The sequence below is a fragment of the Micropterus dolomieu genome, linkage group LG01 (assembly GCF_021292245.1).
Source record: "Micropterus dolomieu isolate WLL.071019.BEF.003 ecotype Adirondacks linkage group LG01, ASM2129224v1, whole genome shotgun sequence".
NCBI lineage: Eukaryota > Metazoa > Chordata > Actinopteri > Centrarchiformes > Centrarchidae > Micropterus > Micropterus dolomieu.
The window spans coordinates 34,406,986-34,428,951 of NC_060150.1; the positions used below are offsets into that span (position 1 = coordinate 34,406,986).

The 21,966-nt window shown below is 41.7% G+C and overlaps 1 protein-coding gene across 1 annotated transcript in view; it reads right to left on the reverse strand.

The window, feature by feature from the left end:
- Positions 1-266: 266 nt before the first annotated feature.
- dok6 (docking protein 6) overlaps positions 267-21,966 on the reverse strand; it is a 36,777-nt gene continuing 15,077 nt past the window's right edge. Inside the window, exons 2-5 of the mRNA XM_046066318.1 lie at positions 8,884-8,991; positions 5,116-5,230; positions 1,258-1,377; positions 267-352 (exon numbers count right to left, since the gene is read on the reverse strand). Coding sequence (XP_045922274.1) covers positions 267-352; positions 1,258-1,377; positions 5,116-5,230; positions 8,884-8,991 — 429 coding nt within the window. The remainder of the gene's footprint in view (positions 353-1,257; positions 1,378-5,115; positions 5,231-8,883; positions 8,992-21,966) is intronic.

The following is a 21,966-nucleotide window of genomic DNA, read 5'->3' on the forward strand; positions in this document are numbered from 1 at the left end:
GTTCACATTTAACTAACTCTCTGAGGCAGACAGAGGATGTGAGACAGTGAGGGAGAGACCTCTCCATAATCTAAATTAGTTCTCACTAATTACGCTTAATGATTCAAAATAAGCCATGTGTCTGCAGTGGATAGAAAATGGCAATGTCATAGTGTGGCGTATTTTTAGGGACAGTGAAAATGAACTCTGATCTAATTATCGGCCCCTGCTGTTTGGGGAGGACTGCTAATTGAAACATGGTTGCAGGCCCAGGCCTCTTGTTTTGTTCACTTATACAGGCAGCAGAGAGACTGGCTCAGCTTGTCTCCATAACACACCGCTGCAACTTTTTTATGAGCACCAAACAGCAGGGCTTTTGCCACAGGAGAAGGGAGAGGAATTGCGCTGTTACAGTTCAGTTGGCTCCCCGCAGCACAGTCAAAAACTTGTGTATTGATATCTTAAATAAATGGGGCAAAGTTATGTTGAAGAATACAATTTCACTTTTCGGCTGCAGTGAAAGGAAATGGGCTGAAATGACGGCGGATTCTTTTCAATTACTTGCCCTTTTACAACTTTAAACTGCTCTTCTTTGCCTGTTGCCTTTTCAATTTCCCTCCGCGAGTTTACAAATTACACAGAGAATGAGCTCCACTGTGATAGCAGCGCCCTGTTGTCTACTCTCTCTTCCATTTCCATTTCCTGCGAGTGGAATATGTGGGGAAGCACATTTATTTCACATGGCTTTAGGAGCCATAATCTCATCCATCTCTGTGACAAGCTTCATTATGAGGGAAGCCAGTGATGCACAGCACTTCTCATTAGGCCTGGAACAGAGCCCTGACCACAGCCTGTGACCTGTGTTCTAACTCTCTCACACACACACACACACACACACACACACACACACACAAAGGTTTTCTTCAACATACACACACTCACACACTCACACACACACACACCACACACACACACACACACACACACACACACAACATACACACACACACACACACATCCAAACATACTTCTGAAGTTGAACCAACATGTGCTAATGCAACTAAAGAGGACTCCGGATCAGGTATTGACAAAAAATGCCCCTTATTAGCCAGGCCTAATTGGACAGTGGCTGTTCTGCTCTCCTAACCCTCTGAGGGCTCAGTTGCATTAACACATACGGGCCCGGACTGCAACTGGTAAATGCTTGGTGGCGGGCTGGGTGAGAGAGATTGACCCTGAATGGCGGTCTGTGTTAGCAGGGACTAATTGGACACTCACCGTTCTGCTCCCGCTGCACCCCCGCTGCTAACAGGTCTGGCTCTCCGAGACTGATGTCGTTGAGACGGCTGCCCAGGCACTCCACGCACAACAGCTTACACCATTCCTCTGCATCAAGCTCTGCACACATCAACACAGCAGCACAGCAGCACAGTGTTAAGGCTTGTCCACCATCAAACACACACACACCTCCTCCATACCCAACACTGTACACACAAAAAAACATATTGTCCAGATTATACTACTACAACTGTGCTTGCTTTAGTGTGTTTACATGCATATAAATCACCCAAGGAATTTCAGAATAAAGTGCTGTACAGAACATGAGTACAGCTAACAGTATCTGGGGTGATCTATGTGATCGATTTGGTGCAGATTAAAAGAGGAGGTGGGTTCAGCAACAGCCAATGACAGATGAATGGTAAGTTTCTCCAATATAAGTAGCCCTGTCAGAACAATATGGCCACAGTCACAAGTGAAAATGGTGAGCATCTATTCAGACAATCAATAAGCTATTTTCCAAATTAAAGGAGAGCTTTAGCTACAGCTTGTTAATTTGAAATGAAATGTATTCTTGGAACAAATTAAAGAACATTTCAACAGAACGAGATGGTTAAAGGAATAAGTGCACTTATTTATACCACTCTCATGTTTCTACGTTGAATATAAAGCAAGCACCACATGCCAGTTCGTTTAGCACAAAGACAAGGTGAAACAGCTAGTTGGGCTCTTTCCAGCAGCAACAAATCTGCCTACCAGCACCAGCACACTAATTAACACCTTATCGCTTGTTTGTTTAATCAATACTAAAACTGAAGGACAACACGTTGGGATTTTAACGAGCAGTTAGCTAAGGTAACGGCAGTTGGCAGTAGCTACTTATGGGAGCGTATCTATGCTCCCAGGGTCCTATGTTCTCCAGCTCAATATCCTCTTAATATGACACATTAGGGAGAGCTTTCAAAGGGTTTTATGTACTCAACATTGTTTTCCCCCAGGTCAAATGTTCAGTGTATGTTTCCCTGGGTCATTATGTTCAAATCACCCACCTACTGCTTATAGCCTACTGTTGTTATACCCTTGGCCCCAAATTTGCAAATTTGTTCTCTAGACTCTAGATACTGATATGTCCCCAGTGGCTGAACAGACTTTTATCATTCATAAAATTGCAATATTCATACTGCGAAGATAAGCCTTACCAATCTCTTACAATGTTAGTTTAAATGAAGAGACACACAAGTTGGGAACAAAGGAACCTGGGAACATGGGGATGAGCCAAAACATATTAAGTGTACATAGCCTACATGAAAATGGTATCAACCTTCTCAACAAACTCTCGGCAAGAAAGCAAACAAAGCTAACAAAGCAATATTTAACTATTCCTTTGAGGGTTCACTGTAATAGTATTTTGGGGAATTTTGAAATAAATCAGGGGAATTATGATTATTGACTCTTTTTAAAGCAGCAGTCTTGGTTTCAGGAAGTGAGCTCTGTGCAGGGAGTTATATCTACAACTTGTGACAGCTGGCACTTAAAGGGGGGGAGGGCATTCATTGTAAGACTGAATTTTTTAGTTGGAGGCTAAGTGGAGACAAATGATTTCATGAATCAAATCTGGGAGTCTGCGTGGCAGTCTGTTGTTTGTGAATACCAATTTTCCCTTCCTGTTAAGTCAGATAAAAAATAGTGTTTACAATGCAGAAGATTTCCAATTGTCTTGTGTGAGCCTTTGGTGAGAGTTACTGAAGTATGAAATGAGGCAAATGCCGGAGTTGGTTATCTTTCTGAAGCTCCTTAACTCCAGGCCCTGTGGAATTCTGCGATATGTAACTATGGCCAGCGATGTGTACTAAGACACACGCGGAAGTGTGGGAACGGCACAACATTTCTATGTCTGTTAATAAAAAGTCTTGCGTAATATGTATGTGGAGGTAATTTCACTTCATTCACTTCAAACTGTCTTGCGTAATAGCTTACAGCCTGTTTGTCAGATCAGCTCCGGTGTCCAACGGGACAGATCTACACAACTTTGCAGGGTGAAGGAAAGGTCTGCTGCTGCCTGAAGCACTTCATACACACTCAACAGAAAGCAGAAATACAGATGCACAAACACACATAACCTGATAGGCAACCGCAGCTCTGCACTTTAGCTCCTTGCTCATGCCTCCCCATATTCAGCTTTTCTCATTCAGAGTTGCTATGGCCTTTAAGAGCCTCTAAACTCCCACACTTTTTAAGGCCACTGTGTGGAAAATCGGCTAAACAAACACTTCATCAGCACAGAGGCAGCCTTGCTAGTCTGTGTAACATGCATGAAGAAATATGGTAGGAGGATGTAGGAGGTGTAGGTGTGTGACGGTTGGAGTGAGAGAATATGTGGGAATCGAATGAGGAGACAGTCCGGATCCTTTGCCTTTCCTGATTTCAGCAGTGGGCTATGGTTATACAGACTAATACAACAGATAATATTGTATGCACTATTTCCTTGGACCTGATTCAGCTGTGGAATATCAGGAGTTGACACATTATCTGTCTGCAGGTCACACTCTCTGTCTTTATCTCTTTATGGTGTATGTTGGGCAGATGCACTGAAAGCACACAACTGTCAAAAAAATGGAAGATCTGCTACTGTCTTTGTTCAGTTCCTTGCATCACTGACAGCTCACTAAACAACATGGCACTGTTTGAGTGGAGGCATCAAAAGGTTCTATAAAAATATCAGGCGATCATCATGAGGCCTGATTACTTTTTTTACACAGTCTTCAAATGATTTAGCTTCTTAGGATGGCAGCCCTCAAATAAGTTTGAGGTTTTCCTTCCAACTGCCAGGTTCAGTTTTCAGATCAAACACCCGTTGACATCACATTGTAGTGGAAAGGCTGTATGCCAAGGTAGCATCTGATGTAGGTAAGCTCTACTGTAACCTGACCCAGCTGGACCTGGCAAACTCAACTGGAATTCCATTTACTCCATTTACTATATTCACATTAATGCCCTAAAAAGCAGGACAATAAAAAAAATGAATGGCAATTACTCAATAAACATTAAAAAGTAACTCAAGTTTTCAAAAAGGCACTTATTTAACGTCATATATTTCTTCTTACTGTATGGGTGTGTAAATGTAAGGTGGTTCCAGGAAGTGAAGGTCTATGGGAGGTCAGTGGACACACAGAGACAGAGACATCCATATGGCGATGGTGGTGGTGGTGGGAGTGAGTGATCATGGGAAACAGGGCGTTGAACTCTCTCCTGCCTTTCCTCGAAGTTCAATAATATTTCCCCTGAGGCTTGAGTTAAGATTAAGTTGTTCATTCTTGTCTGTTTAGTGGGAGCCCATTAAGGTGCATCCACCTTATCTAGCCCCTGGATTACTCCACATCCTACTCAATTTATTTGCACCTAAAGAACAGACTGTTGAATCTCAACCGACCATGTGCCGACCTGAGCCTCTTTGGCTTCCCGTCCACGTACTTGAGGCAATCTCTATTGTTACAGTCCATAATTGGGTTGAAACACACTGCAAACGATGCCCAATATGGTTTTTCATACCTGCAGAATGAAAATCAATATTTCGGAACAGATCCTCCCACTTCTTAATATAGCGGCAAATGAGCACCACTTGGCTAAACTCCAGTTCTCCGCTGCCTCTTTCTGCCACTTCTGATTCTTCCTCCATTTCTTGCCAAAACGTCTCGCAAACCACCACTCCACTTCTCATCCAACATCTGCTGACACACAGTCATGCCTTTGCGTGCAAAAAAATATCTACAAACAGCCCTAGAAGTCAATGCTTTCCACCCTCCCCTGCTCTTCTGCAGCAGAGGAAGACTAATTTTGAATAGGGGGGGAGGTTCTTACCCGAGTCACAGGAAAATGTCTTGGATGTGTCGTCACAGAAGATGATGGCCACAGCATGCTTTTTTGTCTCCCGCGGCATCCGGGTAATGTTCTTGATGTTATGGAGCTCAGTGATCTGAAGAGGGAGGACAGGGTGGTAGCAGCACATTACCTTGAATGAACACAGTCCAGCAGCAGAAGCAGAAAGGCTTAATTGCCATCTTGCACTGCTTCACTGAAAGTGCAATAGTAGTTAGAGGCTTAGCATATAAAGGACAGCAAAGTAAAACAGAGATGTGGATGATCCTGATGGATATGATAGCGATTCTCCTGCTGATTACGAAAAGCTCTTGTAAAAATTAAGAAATCATCCACAATGTCAGCCTGGTGCAGCCTGGTGGTAGCTGCAGTATAGTGTGTAGTATGTAATGTATTACACTCTGCATCCACTGTTCGAGTGCCTCTCCTTGAGACAGTTTTCTTACAGTCAATAGGGAGATGTGTGATCAAAAGCATCGAAATAACTTTACCAGGAGAGTGATCGCGAATGGAGAAAAAAAAGGAGTAGAGAAGATTACATTTAATTGAATATCACCCGCATTTACAGGCCATTTTGTTCAACAGTCTTCGCTGTGTTCACTCTGCCTGGGAGATAAGGCCCATTATATTATTGTGGTCCATTGTGTGCTAACTGTGGGCCCTTTGCCAGTCTGTTGGGAATGAATTAGCTGGGCTCACTGCCCATTTTGTAAAGCTTGAGCATTTAAGGTTAAAAGACCACACCTAATAACACACACAACATATGTGGACTACAGATTTCTTTGTACATTAAGATTACATATAATAAATTTCCTCTCTATTGTCAGATATCCTTTGCTCAGCAAGTTACAGAGAGGTTTTAAAAAGCATTTCAACAACAAAGCAAGGAAATACAAAAAAACAGAAAAGGCAGAGGAGGCTATGGATATTGAAAGATAGCAGCTATTTTTCATTTGTAATTTCATATCCCCCTCCAAGATAGTATCTAAATATTTTATATAAGATGAGGTGATTTCTTTGACCCTGTGAAAATATATTATGTATTTGTCCTCGGGTAGGCTTTTCATACATATAACTGACACAAAGCAAAGCATCTAAAGTGGGAATTTCTGAGCCATGAATTCCACCAGCCTCTCATCTCTTACTCTGTTTGTGTTTAGTGTGTAACCGTGCATGCTTTAGTCTTTCTGTGTGTGTGTGTGAAGCTGTGTGTCTAAGGGAAAGGTTTGGGTGCATTCCAAGCCTAAGGCGCTGGAGTCCGGGCAAAGTGAATCATTTGTGATGAGACCTATTCCTCATCTCCTATCCTCGTCTTTTTTCTCGTTTATTCAAAGGTGTAAGTTAAATCTCATGTTAAGAAGACTAAGAGTCTGCAGCCGCGCTAGCTGCTCTGCAAGGCTGTGCTTGGGTGCAACAGTGCTCAGAGTTATATGTTAATGTCTGCTTGCTAACACGCTTACAATGACAAAGCTAACATGCTGACATTTGGCAGGTATAATGTTTACCATGTTCCCTTTCTTAGTTTAGTGTGTCAGCATGCTTACATTCGCTAATTAGCAGAAAACACAAAGTGCAACTGAGGCTGATGGAAATGTCATGGAAATGCCTTGAAAGTTCAGGGATCCTCAAAGTGATTACAATACACTCTGAAGGGAGCATAAACGTCTGTGCCAAATTTCATGCCAAACCCTCCAATAGTTGTTGAGATATTTCACTCTGGACCGAAGTGGTCTACCGATCGCCCCTCTTTGCTTCACTGGTTATTTCCAGTTCTATATGCACATACTGTATTTAAGCATTTAAATAGGCCTACAGCCCATCTTTCCACTTTAGCTGCATCTATCAGGAGCTCAGGAGAGCTAAAGAAATGTAGCACACGTAAAAACTACTTTTCAAAGGGCTAAAAATATTGCTAAAAATATTCAGGGATTGTTTTACTGTGTGGACGAGCACTTCTCAGACAGAGAACAGGGGGAGAGAGAGAGAGAGAGAGAGAGAGCGATACAGAGAGGGATTAGGAGGGTATGGAGAGAAAGAAAGCCAATCCTCTATGTGTTGATTCTGTAAATCAGCCACCAGTGCAGCCTATTTCCTCCCAAAGCACTGCAGCGTTGAATGAAGCCCTCAGACGGGACCTTTCTTGATCTTTGTGGCGATGCATTACCAGGTGCACTGGTGCATGTGTGCACTCATCGCTCACTCCAGCGCCGGGTGTTTGAGATGCATCTGGGGGGCGGGGGGGGTGGGGATGATGCAGTAGGCAGAGATACTGTAGCAGCGGGGGATGCTAACAAAGTGGAGGTAACATCTACCTGGCCTATGTTCACATACATCCTGGCAAATTAAGTAAACAAAATGAGACATTTCCACCATGTTTGGGAAATCCCCGACCTGATTCATAATTATAAGGTAGTAGACAGCCTGTTGCAGACTACTAAATCAGCGCTCAAACTGCAGCCACATAGGAAACCTGGTGTCAAAGTCTCCTATGCCCTGTTATCTCCTTTCATTACTATAAAACACTGTTCCTGGTGCCACTCATTTAACATCATCTCCCCTCACCATGATAATGAGCCGTAATTGGGGTATTTCAAAGGGCTTAAGAGACAGGGAGAGAGATATTATATACTGGATTATTACTTTTAAAGGGGAGGGAAAGGGCCCCAGGGGAGAAGATAGAGTTACAAAATGTGTCTTAATGGATCCTTAACTCCATCATCTGCAGCCAATGGGCAGAACCTTTTATTTGAAGATGAAAACAAGGTTCTTGGTAGGAGTGTGTAATATAGCTTAGTACTCAGTGATCATTTATTCCAAAGGTTTAATATGCTTTCTTTTTTGTAAATGTAAAAAAACACCTTGAGAAACTTATTGTTATACAATAAGTACTGTTTAAAAACAGTTGATTTCAGAGATTGCATTTTTCGTCCCTAAATACAATTCCCAGCTCCTCACTTTTGGTGGGCGACCACTGGCGTCAGATTTTTATCAGCTAAAGCTAATTAATTCCACCAGTTGGCCAAATTGCAAAATGAAACCCTCGGCTGTTGTCTGATGAATGTGCTCTGCATGCCAATGTCGCAGTAGCATTTAGGCCCGGCCAGAGACTGTTCCCTGAAGAGTGAGAGACCAGGTTTAATCTACTTTTGGTATCCAAGAAGACAAACACTTACACAGTCATGATTCTCTGGGGACCGTGAATACCTAGAGGAGATTGAATGCAATATATTGTGCTGAATGCAATATATGAGGTTATGTATTAGCTACATTATCAGACTTTACATACTTGAATGGTTGTCCGATGGCGGCATTAGACAGAAGATCAGGGTGTTACCAAATCATTACGAATCATAGCATCATTGCTTTTATTGTGAAGCACTGTGCAAAAGTGCTTTAAGATAGCAACAAATGACTATTTTGATGATCTATTAATGTGCCAATTACTTTCTTGAACAATCGATAAATCTCAGTCCAGAATGTCAGAAAACAGTGAATTCCCTAAGGCTGTGGGAAATGTTTTGAAAATATATATAAAAATCACTTTTGGCTCTGGGAAAATGTGTGAATGTCTTGTTTTATAGATTTACAAGTCGATTACTAGTGAAAATAATCAAATATATGACAAATCTGCTCAGCTCTAATATTGTTGTGACTCTAATGCTGTGCAGTATAATAGTAAATCAAAAGATTATGACAAATTGATCAGGATTTATAATTGATTTATAATGTGTTTCAGTCATTTGTGTTTACCTTGTGGAAGCTCCTGAAGTACGCTGCCTTCTCGTCCGGGTACTTCTCTAACCGTCGGGGTCCTTTACTGGAGGCTTTCTTGAACACCAGCCAACACCTCCGGAAGATCTGACAACAGGGAATGATGGCAGCTTCATTACTGAAACACAACTCTCCCGACTACAGCAAACACAAACTTGACCGTCCAGAGAGGTCGGGCAAAGTAACCACACAATAATAGACGAGGAGAACTCAAACTGACACCATATTAACAAGACAGAAAAATCAACCCCTGCTATAAACCTAAGCAGAGAGCAGAGAAATCGATGCCAGCTACCATCCCAGAATTCAAGCTTACCATTAACCACTAAAACCCACCTCAGCAAAATGTCTAAACATCAAAGCAACTGGTCACTTCAAAGTAGCTGTGAACGTTTTTCCATCGATCCAAATATAGATTGGCCTCATGTCATTTACCAATGGAAAGCAGTGACATAAAGTACATGAAACTGATTCTTACGCTGATTATATAATTAAGCAAGCTGATGTCAAGATGAGAGTGAAAAAAATCATTCAAATTTAGATAATGCACCGGTCTGTCTATGACAGTAGATTGTGAATAATTAGAGTTGTAGGACTTGAGTAAATACTTTCACTTTGGTCAGTGGCAACTCTGATTAATCTAATGCTAAGTATTATAAGCTCACAGGCCATTCAGACATTGCATCTACAAACAGTACATAGAATAGTAGGGAGCACGATATTTTGAGTGACTTGACAGGCAAATTAAAGAGGTGGTATTATGTTCATTTTCAGGTTCAAAATCTTATTCAGGGGTTGTACCAGAACAGGTTTACATGGTTGAATTTTTAAAAAAACACCATATTTTTTTTCATACTGCACATTGCTGCAGCTTTTTTTTGCGAGTTGCACATGCGCAGTTCCTAGTTAAGGACTACTAGCCAATCAGAAGCAGAGAAAGGTGGGTCAGCGAAAAGACGGTGAACAGCTTTGATTCAGCTGTAGGCTACATGTTGCAGACCAGGTTGGCAATTTGGACTGGAGCAAGAGTTTCAGAGTGGTGAGTTATTAATCTGTAACAAAAGTATCTTTCATCCATAAAGTTTTAACCAAGCTCTGTCTCTACATCACAGTAATAACTTCATGTCCATTGACTGCCTGGAGGGTAGCTAGTGTTTGGAAGGGAGAGGTGTGTGCTGCAGCTCAGTGTTTTTCCACCGGTGTTTTTGAGGGCGTGTTGGACTAGACGCTCAGCTAGCATTATAACACGTATTTTCATTGTAACATCACAAGAAAGGGAAATGGACTACAAACGAGCTGTTTTCACAGCAGTGTTTTCTGTGGGAGATGGGAACTCCCTTTGGGGTGGACTTTGGGCTTTTTCACTTTGCAAACCTAGTACATGCACAAAAAAGATATATAACTCAAAAGCCAAAAATCATAATACCATTTTACAACTTTAAGTAATTAAGATACCATAGAGAAAAACTACTACTACTATGCACATATTTGATTCTCAAACGCAGTACTTTGCCGGATTGCTTTGGGGCAAAGGGTGAGGCTGCTTTCAGCTGCATTTTTGCACACAGGGCTAGCTTTAATTCTCAATCTGAACGAGGCCTAACATGTCTAACATAGCTATATGGCAATGATGGATTTATACAGATAAGATGAAAGTCAGAATCCTATCACAAATAACCAACATTTGAAACTATTCTACAAATGAACAGCCAAATACTGAATACAATTCAACACTGTAGAGCAACCCCAACCCCGCCTAAAATAGCTGTTTGGTCTCAACGGTCCACGTGGCAGACTGGGACTTTAAGGAAGATTCATTCATTTATTTATTTAAAAGGGGACAGAGCACATTAATGAACACTTCAGATGTTGCATCCATGGAAATGGGCCAGATTTAGCCAGAAGACTAATTTTTATCTGTAGTCCCCGGCAGGTCTTTATAGAGGTCAAATACAAAAAAGAACAACATAATAAACAATAGAAAGAATAATACAATAAACCACAATGAACACTGAGTATACACAACAGTCATTTTGTTATGCTTCGATATAGAGATCATGAGCTAGTCACTAAAGTAAATCTGTTGTAAAGTGCAAATTATTCCATAATGCACTTCAAAATGCAGTAAAGTTTCAAGCTGTTATGTTTGACAGAGGAGACAAATGGATATCTAACATCCAAGGTAAAGCAATAACATCATGCTAGCCAGCATGCCTTATACTGTCTCTCACCAGTTAATGTTTTTGTTGTTGTTGTTGTTGTTGCATGGAGGAATTATTGGTCGAGAATTCGGTTTAATTTCCTGAAAGTGTCAATAGCAGAATCCTCACCAGCCCCCTGAGTCTTAAAACTTAAAGCCACACCCATCATGAGTGCCTTCCAGCACATACTAAAGGATTATTAAAATTAAAAAGTACACAAGGGAAATATATATTTAATTTGTCAAAATATTTAGCTAGGAATGAATGTGGGTTAGTAAAAATTCTTTTAATTTATTTACTGTTTTTTTTAGTTATTAATTAATATCTCATATTCTGGATACGTTATTCATTCAATGATTCATTTATTCATTTATTTCCCAATTTCTCAGTGAATTCACTAGTTTATTTATTAGTGATAGGGCAAGTATGGGCCGCAACTGCAGGCATTAAACTGCATTTCAGAATATGTGGATATTGTTCAGAACTGAAATTAGAGCAAAGTGTTAAAAAACATTTCAAATTCACCAAGTCAGTTGTGTTCCCAAGAGCTTTGAACTAACTGCCCTCTGCAGTACGAGCTTAACAACTTAGTTGCAACCTGGAGTAATTCCATCTACGAAAGGCTGCGGACCACATAGTCAGTTTCTCTTTCTTGTGCACGCACACTCACACAGACAAACGCACACAAACTGTTTGTGTGTCTGTCTCCTCTTTCTCTCTCTCTGGTGCATAAGATTACTGTACATTGTATTGATTACTGAGCCACAGTCCGGCCCATCCACCAGCTGAAGATGACACAAATACAGCATGTTGTATATCGGGCTATTTCAAGGTTACATAATGAAAAGGGACACACATGGACGCATACAGATATACACACTTACATGAACACATAAAACCACTAAAGAATACAAGATTTCTTAGTTCTATGTTTGAACATTGTACATTTGTCACTGTAACACCATATATTGTATCTTAGTGGCCCTGCACAAACCATGTAACTATCAAGAAGACCTGCCCTGTTTTCTGCTTTGATACAATGCATTTTTCCGCTAATCCAATGGGTTTTTAAACAGTTTCTACATACACTTTGGACAGCAACGTCTCTGCGGAGCAATACGAATAACTTAATATTATTCCATCTGATACGGACAGAACAGTGCAGTTGAGAGGCAGAATGAGCGTGATGGCTAATGGCTTATGAGCCCTATGTGGTTGCCTATCTTTAATAGTCGGACCCTTCTATTTCCTTGTGGAGACAGCCGCTATCACTCTGTCTGATGTATGATTGCCCTGAGCCGCATGGTTGTGTTGCGGAACCATGGATGTACGATTCATTTGTTTACTCAGCTGGTGTACTTCATAAAAGGCCCACTGAGTTGAACTTGGCACTTTGCAGTAATTGACGAGAGTGGATCCCTAGGTCCTTATCGGTCTGCCTTGATGGGCCTCCATTCTAGTTAAGTGTTGCCCAGGCCTATTATAAACAGCAAACAACACAAAACATTACACTACACACTCTCTAATGCACTGTGGATCATTCTCTACACCGCCCATAAAATGCTTTTAAGAGGTAAGGAAACAAAGGGGTGATAAAATCTTACTCAAAATGGAACATACTGTATTTATTTCCATAATTATGCCCATAAAAATAAAACAAAACTGCAGTCCTGACGGAAACACAAGCATACATGTGAATTCCTTTTGACAATGGCCATTATCACATTTCCGACTTTTAAACAGTAAAATTAAAGCTAGCCTCATTTTCCCTTTAGGAGCTTGAGTCAAAGCAATGCTGCCTGCTTGCAGCACACAAAGTAATTCACCCTAGGAGTGCTCCGATTAAGTAATTATACCAGCACAAAAGCAAGCTCAGTGAGATAGCTTGTGCATAATAAGAACTAGGGGGTATGAATGGAGAGGGCTTAATTTTGCCTGTTCCACAGTTGTCAATGCTTTGTCAAGGAAGGCCTATTCTCGGGCTGCTGGTGGGTCTTATTCAGAGACACTCTTGCACTGATTGTAATTACACAGACGTGAACTAGACTCTCTGCTGGTTTGGTGCAATGTATTTAATGCCAAAACAGCATAGAATACGCTGCTTGGCACTGAAAACCAACTCGTCAGTTCCAGAAAAGGGAAGAGGAGGACCGTTCTGGTGATAACAGATTCATTTTGCTTTGAGTTGTCCTCTGATTACTATTGCGTAAAAGCAGTTCCACCTCCACCCACCTTGTGGTATGCATTTGGTCAATTACACAAAGTAGGCATGGCAAAGCTTTTACTACACAGAGTTTGGAAAAGAACACCCCATGTATAAAGTAACTACAAACAAAACTGCATTTGGCATGTCTACATAGGCAAACTGGCAGGCTTGTGACCAAAAAGCAACGCTGCCTTTGGCTTTGATTGCTGCAGCGTGCAGAGGCTGGCCAGCCAACCTTGTTTCCACAGCCTCTGTGATTCTGATTGCCCCTGCAACTCATCCACAATGTCATGTGATTGGTTGCATTTGTTTAATGTTAGGTCTTTGAGCCTTGAATATTTGAATTACAAGTTATATTACTACATGTTGGCACGTCTACTCCAAACATTACTCACAATTTATCAATCCAGCTTTGTACTGACCGTGACAGTACACTGACTTTTAGGGGTAGAACTCAGTAAGTAGTATCGGACAACCCCGGGGAACTATAGTTTTTTACAGAATTTTTCAGCTAAGATGCTTGTTGTTCCCAATGAAATTAATGGATGATAACTCGGAGATATAGACCAAAGTGAGGACAAAAATACAACAGTACTAACATCTGGGCAGACCAGATGAGAGAGCATTAGAAAAGTATGACTTTGTCTCTTTGTGTCACTCAGGGAGAAAAATTGTCACAATGTTTTGGTTTTTAAAGGGCTAAGTCTGAAAAGAATTGAATGTCATGGCCGGTTTCTCTCTCAAAACCTTAGAGTGTATAACAGCTCACTTTGAACCTGTAAAGGTTTTGTGACATCCATGCACTAAAATACATCTAAAGATCAACAACATCAACTGGTCCTGTGTCATCAGGAGACACATAAAGCAGTATGTCATCAGCATATCGAAAGAGATGCTCAGTTTCATGACTCCACCAGGGGGTACGAGAAATAATCATCTATTGAAAAAAAATACTTGGGTTAAAAAAAAAACAATAAAAAAAACACACTTGGGTAGGAGACTCAGTCTTCCGTATTTAAAACAAATTCATGATGAACTGTTTCAAAATTAGCACTTAGATCAAGTAGTGCCAAAACTAAGTTTGCTGGCACAAGCTCCTCAATCTGGCATGGATGTCATTAACTGATCTGGAGTCACAGTGACTCTGATATTAGCTCATGGTAAGTAGAAAGTCATATACATCAAATTCTGAATTAAATTTTTTGAACTCTACTGCAGGTCCAATCACCATGCGTCTTTTCTGCCTGTGTTAAGCAGCTTTTCAGCATGTGCCCTCTTAGAGACTAAACATGACACTTTTCCCATAGGTTTGATTGGCAGGTCTCAGTCTCAGAGTCTGATTAATGATTGGAAGGCTTGTAATTAAAAGTTAGTCAGAGAAGGTTGTCTCATCTGCACATACACACCCCTCACTCAACACATACCAGCTTGGAAACACGCACACATACGCACATTATTACCAACATCTGAGCACTTCTCCACAGTGACAGGTGAAAGGTAGTCTCAATATGTAACTCTGTTGAAGACAGAATAATTCATTTGATCCTCTGGTCGAAATGGTACTTTGGGTGAACAGCAAAATTCCGCAGGTCATGAGGATCACAACAAATGAGAAGACTCAAGATTTAAAGAAGTAATTTTATTGTGCATTCATTTAAATTCTGGGAGGTGGGATGAACCCATGGGGCCACCGGAATCCAAACGAGACTGGGTCATTAAAATTTAACACTTCATTAACACAATCTTAGAATGATTTATTAAAGAAAATAATTTTTTCAACACAAGTTGCCCACGATTGTGGGTGGCGTGAGTGTGTGTGAGTGTGCGTGTGTGTGTGTGTGTGTGTGTGTGCATGTGTATCTCTTGCCTCTTCATTAATAAGTAAATGGTCCAAAACCAGAACTGAATGCGAGGAAAACAAATAAAATTCCTTTGCCTTCTCTCTACGGTTTTAAATGGCCTATTTGTCTTTTTGTATGTGAATTAATGCAGTAATACAATATTAACCTTTCAAATGTCTTAGTGCTGAATTGAGTTTAACTTTTGACTTGTTCCTCTGAGTGGGCATCATTCAGAAGAAAACATTTTCTTTATGAATCATGATGGTGCAGGTCAAAAGCATGTTTTATCATCACATATTGTGATGTTTTGTTTAACCACTGCAATTCGGGAAAGTGTGCCAGCAAATTGTATTAGCATTGTAGCACTTGAGAGTTTCTGCAGCCACAATATACTGTACAGTGTGTAGGTTGCTAAGTATTATAGTATAGTGTATTACTGTACAAATAGACATCCAAAATGTATGTAAATGTAAGTTCTGATATCAGATCTCTGGCTGTGCCCTGGAAGGTTATAAAATAATTTATACACTACACCGGAGTGCACCTTAAATAATTTAAAACACATGGCATCCAAGTGGCCTAGGGGTTTAAGATGCTGATCATGTAATAGCAACGTTACGTAGCGTGAGTCTGCAGCGTCCATGTGTACTGTCCTCAGCGTCTGGAGTTGGTAGTGGGACAACAATCAGTAAAGCACGAGTCAAATCCGGTGTGTTTGCGTGGCCAGAAGGAAGCCGCTTCTGAAAAGAGGCATGTGACAACATGCCAAAAGTTTGCTTGTGACATGTGAAGGAGCAAAACATTCAGATGGTCAGATGAAACAAAGGCCGATTTCTTCAGTGCTCATGCAAAACCTCTGAATCCAGAAAAAGGCAAGGCTAAGCTCATAATCCATGTAAGCGCTTTTACATGAAGCACAGTGGGGGTGACAACAGTTGTAGAAACTGAAGGACTTGTCAGGACAAAGGAAATTAATGGAAGCAAACTGTTGACAAGAACCTGCTCAAGATCTTTGATTATGATGACTTCCAGCATCAAGTGAAATCAACACTGAAATGGTTGTAGAGTGGCCCAGAGAAAAGGCAGAATTTTAATTCCACTGAAAATATGTATAATGGAATTGCTTTAAAATTGGTTTTCACCTGCACTACCCATTCAATTTGACTGACCTTGAGCAAATGTGTAAATTTGAATGGGAAAAAATACCAAATCTTCCAAGAGCATGTTTTCATTTTGTCATCATGATGTGTTTTGTGTAGGCTGTTACACAAAAAATGTATGAAATCCATTTTGTATTCAACCTGCAATGCTAAAAAAACAAGAAGAAGTCAGCAGGGTTGAAAACATTGCGAAACATTGTGCTAGATATGAATAAGATAATCTTTCTTTGGCTCTGAAATGCATCTCTATATGATTCCACACTATCAAAAAACAATGAGTACATCGCCACACATAGCAAGGCGGTGTGTAAAATAGGCAGCGGCAAAGGCAACGAGCTGGAGAGAACATTTCAAGGGCAATCCCTTCACTTTTAGGGAGATCTGTCTGTGGCAAGGCAAAACACTTCAGGAGGCACTTGGCAAGGTGCAGCGTTGTTCATCAACACCAGCTCTACTACGACAACCACACTGAGACCGCTGTTCAAGGGGGCTAGAAGAAGGATTAGAGCCAAAGTATGATCACAGATAGATGGAAGAAGACTGTTTGATGGGCTCTTATAAAAAGGTCAAAAGGAAACTGCGAACACATTTGTCTACATATAAAATAACTTTGCTTTATGGTGTAGTGACATTTAATGTAGCAACAAATGCCTTAAAGTTAAAAATGGGTTCCTGACAGGTGGCATTGTCAGACAAAAGAGCGTGTAAAACCATGACTGAGAAGTCTGGTAGGGAATTTAGGAAGTCAGACACCTCATGCACCTCAGTAATGAGCCATCTTTGAAGCCTTAGTCATTTACCTGTAAGTGGCCTTAAACACAAAATCCATCCCCTTCAGGGAGCATTCTCAAACTCCAGGCATTATTAAAGAACTGTCTCGCCTCTCAATAAAATATAGGCCCTATTTCCCCCACAGGCAAAAATCACTTGTCATTTGGATGAACTGAGGAACTGTCTACAGACATGAAAATGATTTCCAATGACAGCCCACTTCAGGTAAATGACTAATGGCAGAGTAAAAATAGCCACCTGTTAAATTCTCATGAGCACTAGTGAACATTGAAGCCCAATCGTAATACCTCAGAGGCGCGAACACACTTCTTCCAAATCGAAATGTGGGAAGGGTTTGTAGCCTCTTGATGATTCATGTGTCCTAGAAACTATGGTTTAAAAGTTGATTACCGCTGCAGTCGCTGGCAATGCAAGATATGAGAGCACTTCAATCAAGGTAGTTCGGCAACACTCGACGTGATGATAACAGACCGGATTCAGCTGGTACTTAGCATGTAGAATACTGAGCAATTCTAACAGGGTTCTGAGCATAAGAAATGCATTTTTATCCTTTTAACCACAAAGAAAACAACCATCTGATACAGCATAGTTCTACCTGTCTGTTTTTTTTCTGTCAAACTCCTGGCAGTAATGGGGATGAAGTCTTCCTCCTCATTCAGCTCTGCATAAGGTTTAATGTTCCCCCGGTGATAATGACGGCTGATGGACTATGACAGACCAAGCCCGGCAATATCGCCTCCTGGTGCTGGCAATCAATTTCAGACGGCGGCGGGGTCTGTGCCACGGTGTCCATCTTTATAATTTGATTTGTTATCAAGTCGGACAGTTGTTACAGCAATCACTGCGGCGATCACTCCGCCAGCTATGACCCCAGCCCCCCCTAAAAACAAATCTGCCCAGGATTGTTCCGCCATGTCAACAATTCTCCAAATAAGACGACAACTGACATTTGTCTTAATGGCACCGATGTTCTCTTCCCGAGCCGCAGGCTGTCACCTTTGACTTGATGCATATCCCCCTCCACGAGATATATTTCCCGCCGCATCTAAAATGTTTTGACATACCATAATTTTATAATTCGCCCCTGACTACAGCTGTTGGCAGGGTGGCGAGCCAGCCGCGCCCCAGTTAATCATAGATTACTTTATCTGGGCCATTCCAAATCCTCGTGTGTAATGCAGTGCTACCTCAGCAGCAAGTAATCACTCCCCCCACTCCATCCCAAACACACACACACGCTCCCCGTCCTCACTTTCTATCCAAGCCTGATTCGTCTCTGTCTCTCCTCCTGCCCTTCTGTTGTCACCCTCTCTCTTCTAAATTTCTCCTCTCCCATTCCTCATCTCTTCCTTGTGTCTATGCATGATTGGGCATTCTCATCAAACATTCATGAGCCAAACCGGTCCAGAAATGTAATATCATAGTATTAGTAACCCCTATTTTCACTTGAAGGCCTCGGCTGTGAGCGGGTGGCATTACACGCAGGCGTATTTGTGGCTTGAAAACTGGATCTCTGTCACAATGTGGCATGAAATATGAAGGACAACAGATTCCAGCTGATTCCTCGCCCCCAAAAAGCAAAGGGTCCCTCTAGCCAATATGACAGAGACTGCAAGGGCAGGTGGTATGAAAAGGACCATGTAACGGACGGAAATAAAAGGAGGGCCATTGAGGGACTGAGAGAAAGCCAGGAAGGATGAAAATTACAAGAGAGGGTGAAAGAGAGAAACAAAAATAAGAGGCCAAAAGAAAGAAAGTCCGCTCAAGATGAAAGGCTGGACAAGTGAAACTGATCATGAGGCGGTGAGAGCAGCTGTTGAAAAAGTAGAGTGTCGGAATAGGCTGACTTGGCTGCAGCTCTCTATTAGGCTTCATGATAAAGTATGCTTTTAAATAGGACTTGTGGTCAGAGCATTGAGGGTAGATCATGATGAATGCTTTTTGCTGCATCATTCATAAGAATCCCTCTTCCCCCAAATACCAGGGAAAACTGCATAAAAACTGTTGCTTTTCAAACCTTGGAAAGCTACAAACTGAGTCTGTTTGTGCCACACCCTGCTTCCAATAATCATGCAAATAACATAGTTGAGTGCAGGGGAAAGTCTTTCCCCTGTTGTTTCTTATTACTGTGGGAGAGACAAGGGATATGTTTGGCCCAAGCTGGGCGACGCAGCCTTGAGCTGGAAAACACTAGTTAAAATGTCACACACTGTGTGGATCCGGCCATCGCAGCCGCTCTAGCAGGGCCTTTTTTTTCAAGTACAGTACAAAAATAGCAGCCAAATTATTCTGAAGGAGATGTAGGTTAATATTGAAGTTTCATTCTCAGGTGTGAGGAGCGAAGAGGAGTAAGAGAGGATTTTATTTTCTTACGGTAAGAAAACACAGGATGAGGACAAAGGACTATACTGCAATCACAATCCGATAATCTACCAACACAGTTTTATAATGTTGCTTACTTCAGTGCAGCAAAGTTATTCCATCATATATTTTAGCCGCTATTGATTCCAGTGACACCGAGGTTGGCAAGCACTGTCGGCTACAGTATATGCAACGCAGCGGTGGACTCGCCATGCATGTGTAAAACTTTTTTTTTTTTTTTTTTTTTTACAGCAGGGCAGTTTTGCTTTAAGTCATCATTATAACAATTGCCTGCTCTTTAAACCATTCCTCATCCACGGACAATAACACGCAGACAAAGAAGGTAGACAGGCAGACTCGCCATGCATGTGTAAAACTTTTTTTTTTTTTTTTTTTTTTACACACAGGGCAGTTTTGCTTTAAGTCATCATTATAACAATTGCCTGCTCTTTAAACCATTCCTCATCCACGGACAATAACACGCAGACAAAGAAGGATTTGACTATGGCAGAATACCCTCGCTGACAAGCATAGTGAGACCACCGTAGACAGAGAGCAACAATACGGAGCAGTGTTACTTTCTTTAAACAAGACTGGAATGAGTTGTCCGCCATGTGTATCCTCGAGCCAGGCTGAATGCTAAACCTGCACCAAATCCATAAATGGAGAGGAAAAGCAGAAAACTCCATTTAGGTGGAGCTGTAATGTGGGCAAAGCCTTATTTCATCACTTTAATATGCTGATGCTCGCCGCGCCAGCGGCTTCCAGCAAAATTTGCATCTAGGGCAGCCGACAGGTGAGAGGGGCTGTTCCATGGAAACCAAATACAGTGCCTCAGAAGTGACCGACTAGCCTCTTGTGGGATGAGAATATAAAGCAAGAGGATGAAAGGAGCTCTTGCCCACAACCATGATGCAACACCAGCAATTGACTAGCTTAATTACCATTGATTGCAGCTGACCACTTGATTATCATGTCAACAAAGACTGTGAAATTGAATGAGGGACGGACACACCGTGCGGCCCCCCGGCAAATATCTGCATGTTTAGCAGGATATTATGAAAGAGCGCAGGGTGTTTTCCAGGACACTTTGTGCAAGCGTTTGTTATTTGAATTTCATCAGAAGCCCTAAAAGCAGTAATCCTCATGCATTGGTGCAGTCACCCACTTCGCCCACCCCCCCCACCCCCCTCGAGGATTAATTCTATAGTTGCACTCGCTCAGTGATGTTCAGGCTGCTTCTCTGATATGGTTAGCTGGGAAAGCAGCGGGCTCTGTGTCTGCAACAACTATTCCCTCACAACAAGAAAGAGAGAGATTTGTGCTCGCTGTAACTAACTTGACTCAGCCACATTTTTGTCTGCAAATCAAAGAGGACGCTCGGGAGTAAACACACGCCTGTGTGTGTGTGTGTGTGCGTGTGAGAGAGAGAGAGAGAAAAGGAGGCCAAAATGTGGAAGAAGTGCACTTCTCTGTCGGGGAACGGGGTCTGGTGGAATTGGTCATATTGTTTTTGTCTCATTTCCTCCCAAAGAACACACTCCCTTGGAATAAGTGAGCTATGATTCGGTGTCACTGTGTGTCGCAGCATGAAATCATTGAGGAATGCAATTATCGCTTTGCCCCAACAGACACTGCTCTGAAATGCAAGCGAACAACTGGGAACATAAGAGGGACGGAAGATGTGTGTGTGTGTGTGAGTTGGGGTGACACTGGTTAATGTTGACCTCCAATGTGTGCTCTCCACTTCAAACTCCCTTTTGTGAAATTACAATGTCCTGATCTGCTGCCATTCTTATGATTCATGATGGGTCAAAAGTTTGCCATATTAAGTCCTCAGTCTTCTATTATATATTTCCCTCAAAAACTTTGTCCATAACCTCATGTTTTCATTGTTTTATGACTCTTAAGGGCCATTATTTTCTTCATTATGACCTTTAAATGATCCGCTCAATGCGCCACTGCCAAGGCTACTATTGTGTGCTCCATTTCCCTTGGCAGACCTTATCCAAAATTCATTCCCTGAACAATAATTCTTGGGGAAATATTAAAAGCTGTTTAATAGAAAGGGGATCAGATTGCCTTGGCCTAACACTTGAGGTCATTTCGGCTCATTAGAATGGAGTGCGAATTCAAAAAAGCAGACGGCTCTGCGTGCGTTGTAAGCGAGTCAGCTGTAGCGTTTCATGCCAAGTTGGGCAAGTACCAAACTGTCACCCCGGTGCTCAGTGAGAGGTAAACTGTCACCTCCTTACTATTAAAAGAACTCCCCTGGGAAGGAAGAAGGGGAGGGAAGGAGAGCGGAGTGTACAAACACATCTCCAAACAAACACAAACAAACAGAGCTCCCACGCAGACAGGTGACATGAACCGCTTTTTTTTCTTCCACTTTCACAAGACTGCAAGGTCAAGGTTTTTTGGGGAGTTTTTTTAAACAGCACATTAATAATACAGTGCTTAACAATTAGTGCCACATAAAAAAGCCTTGTTTATGCAACAGC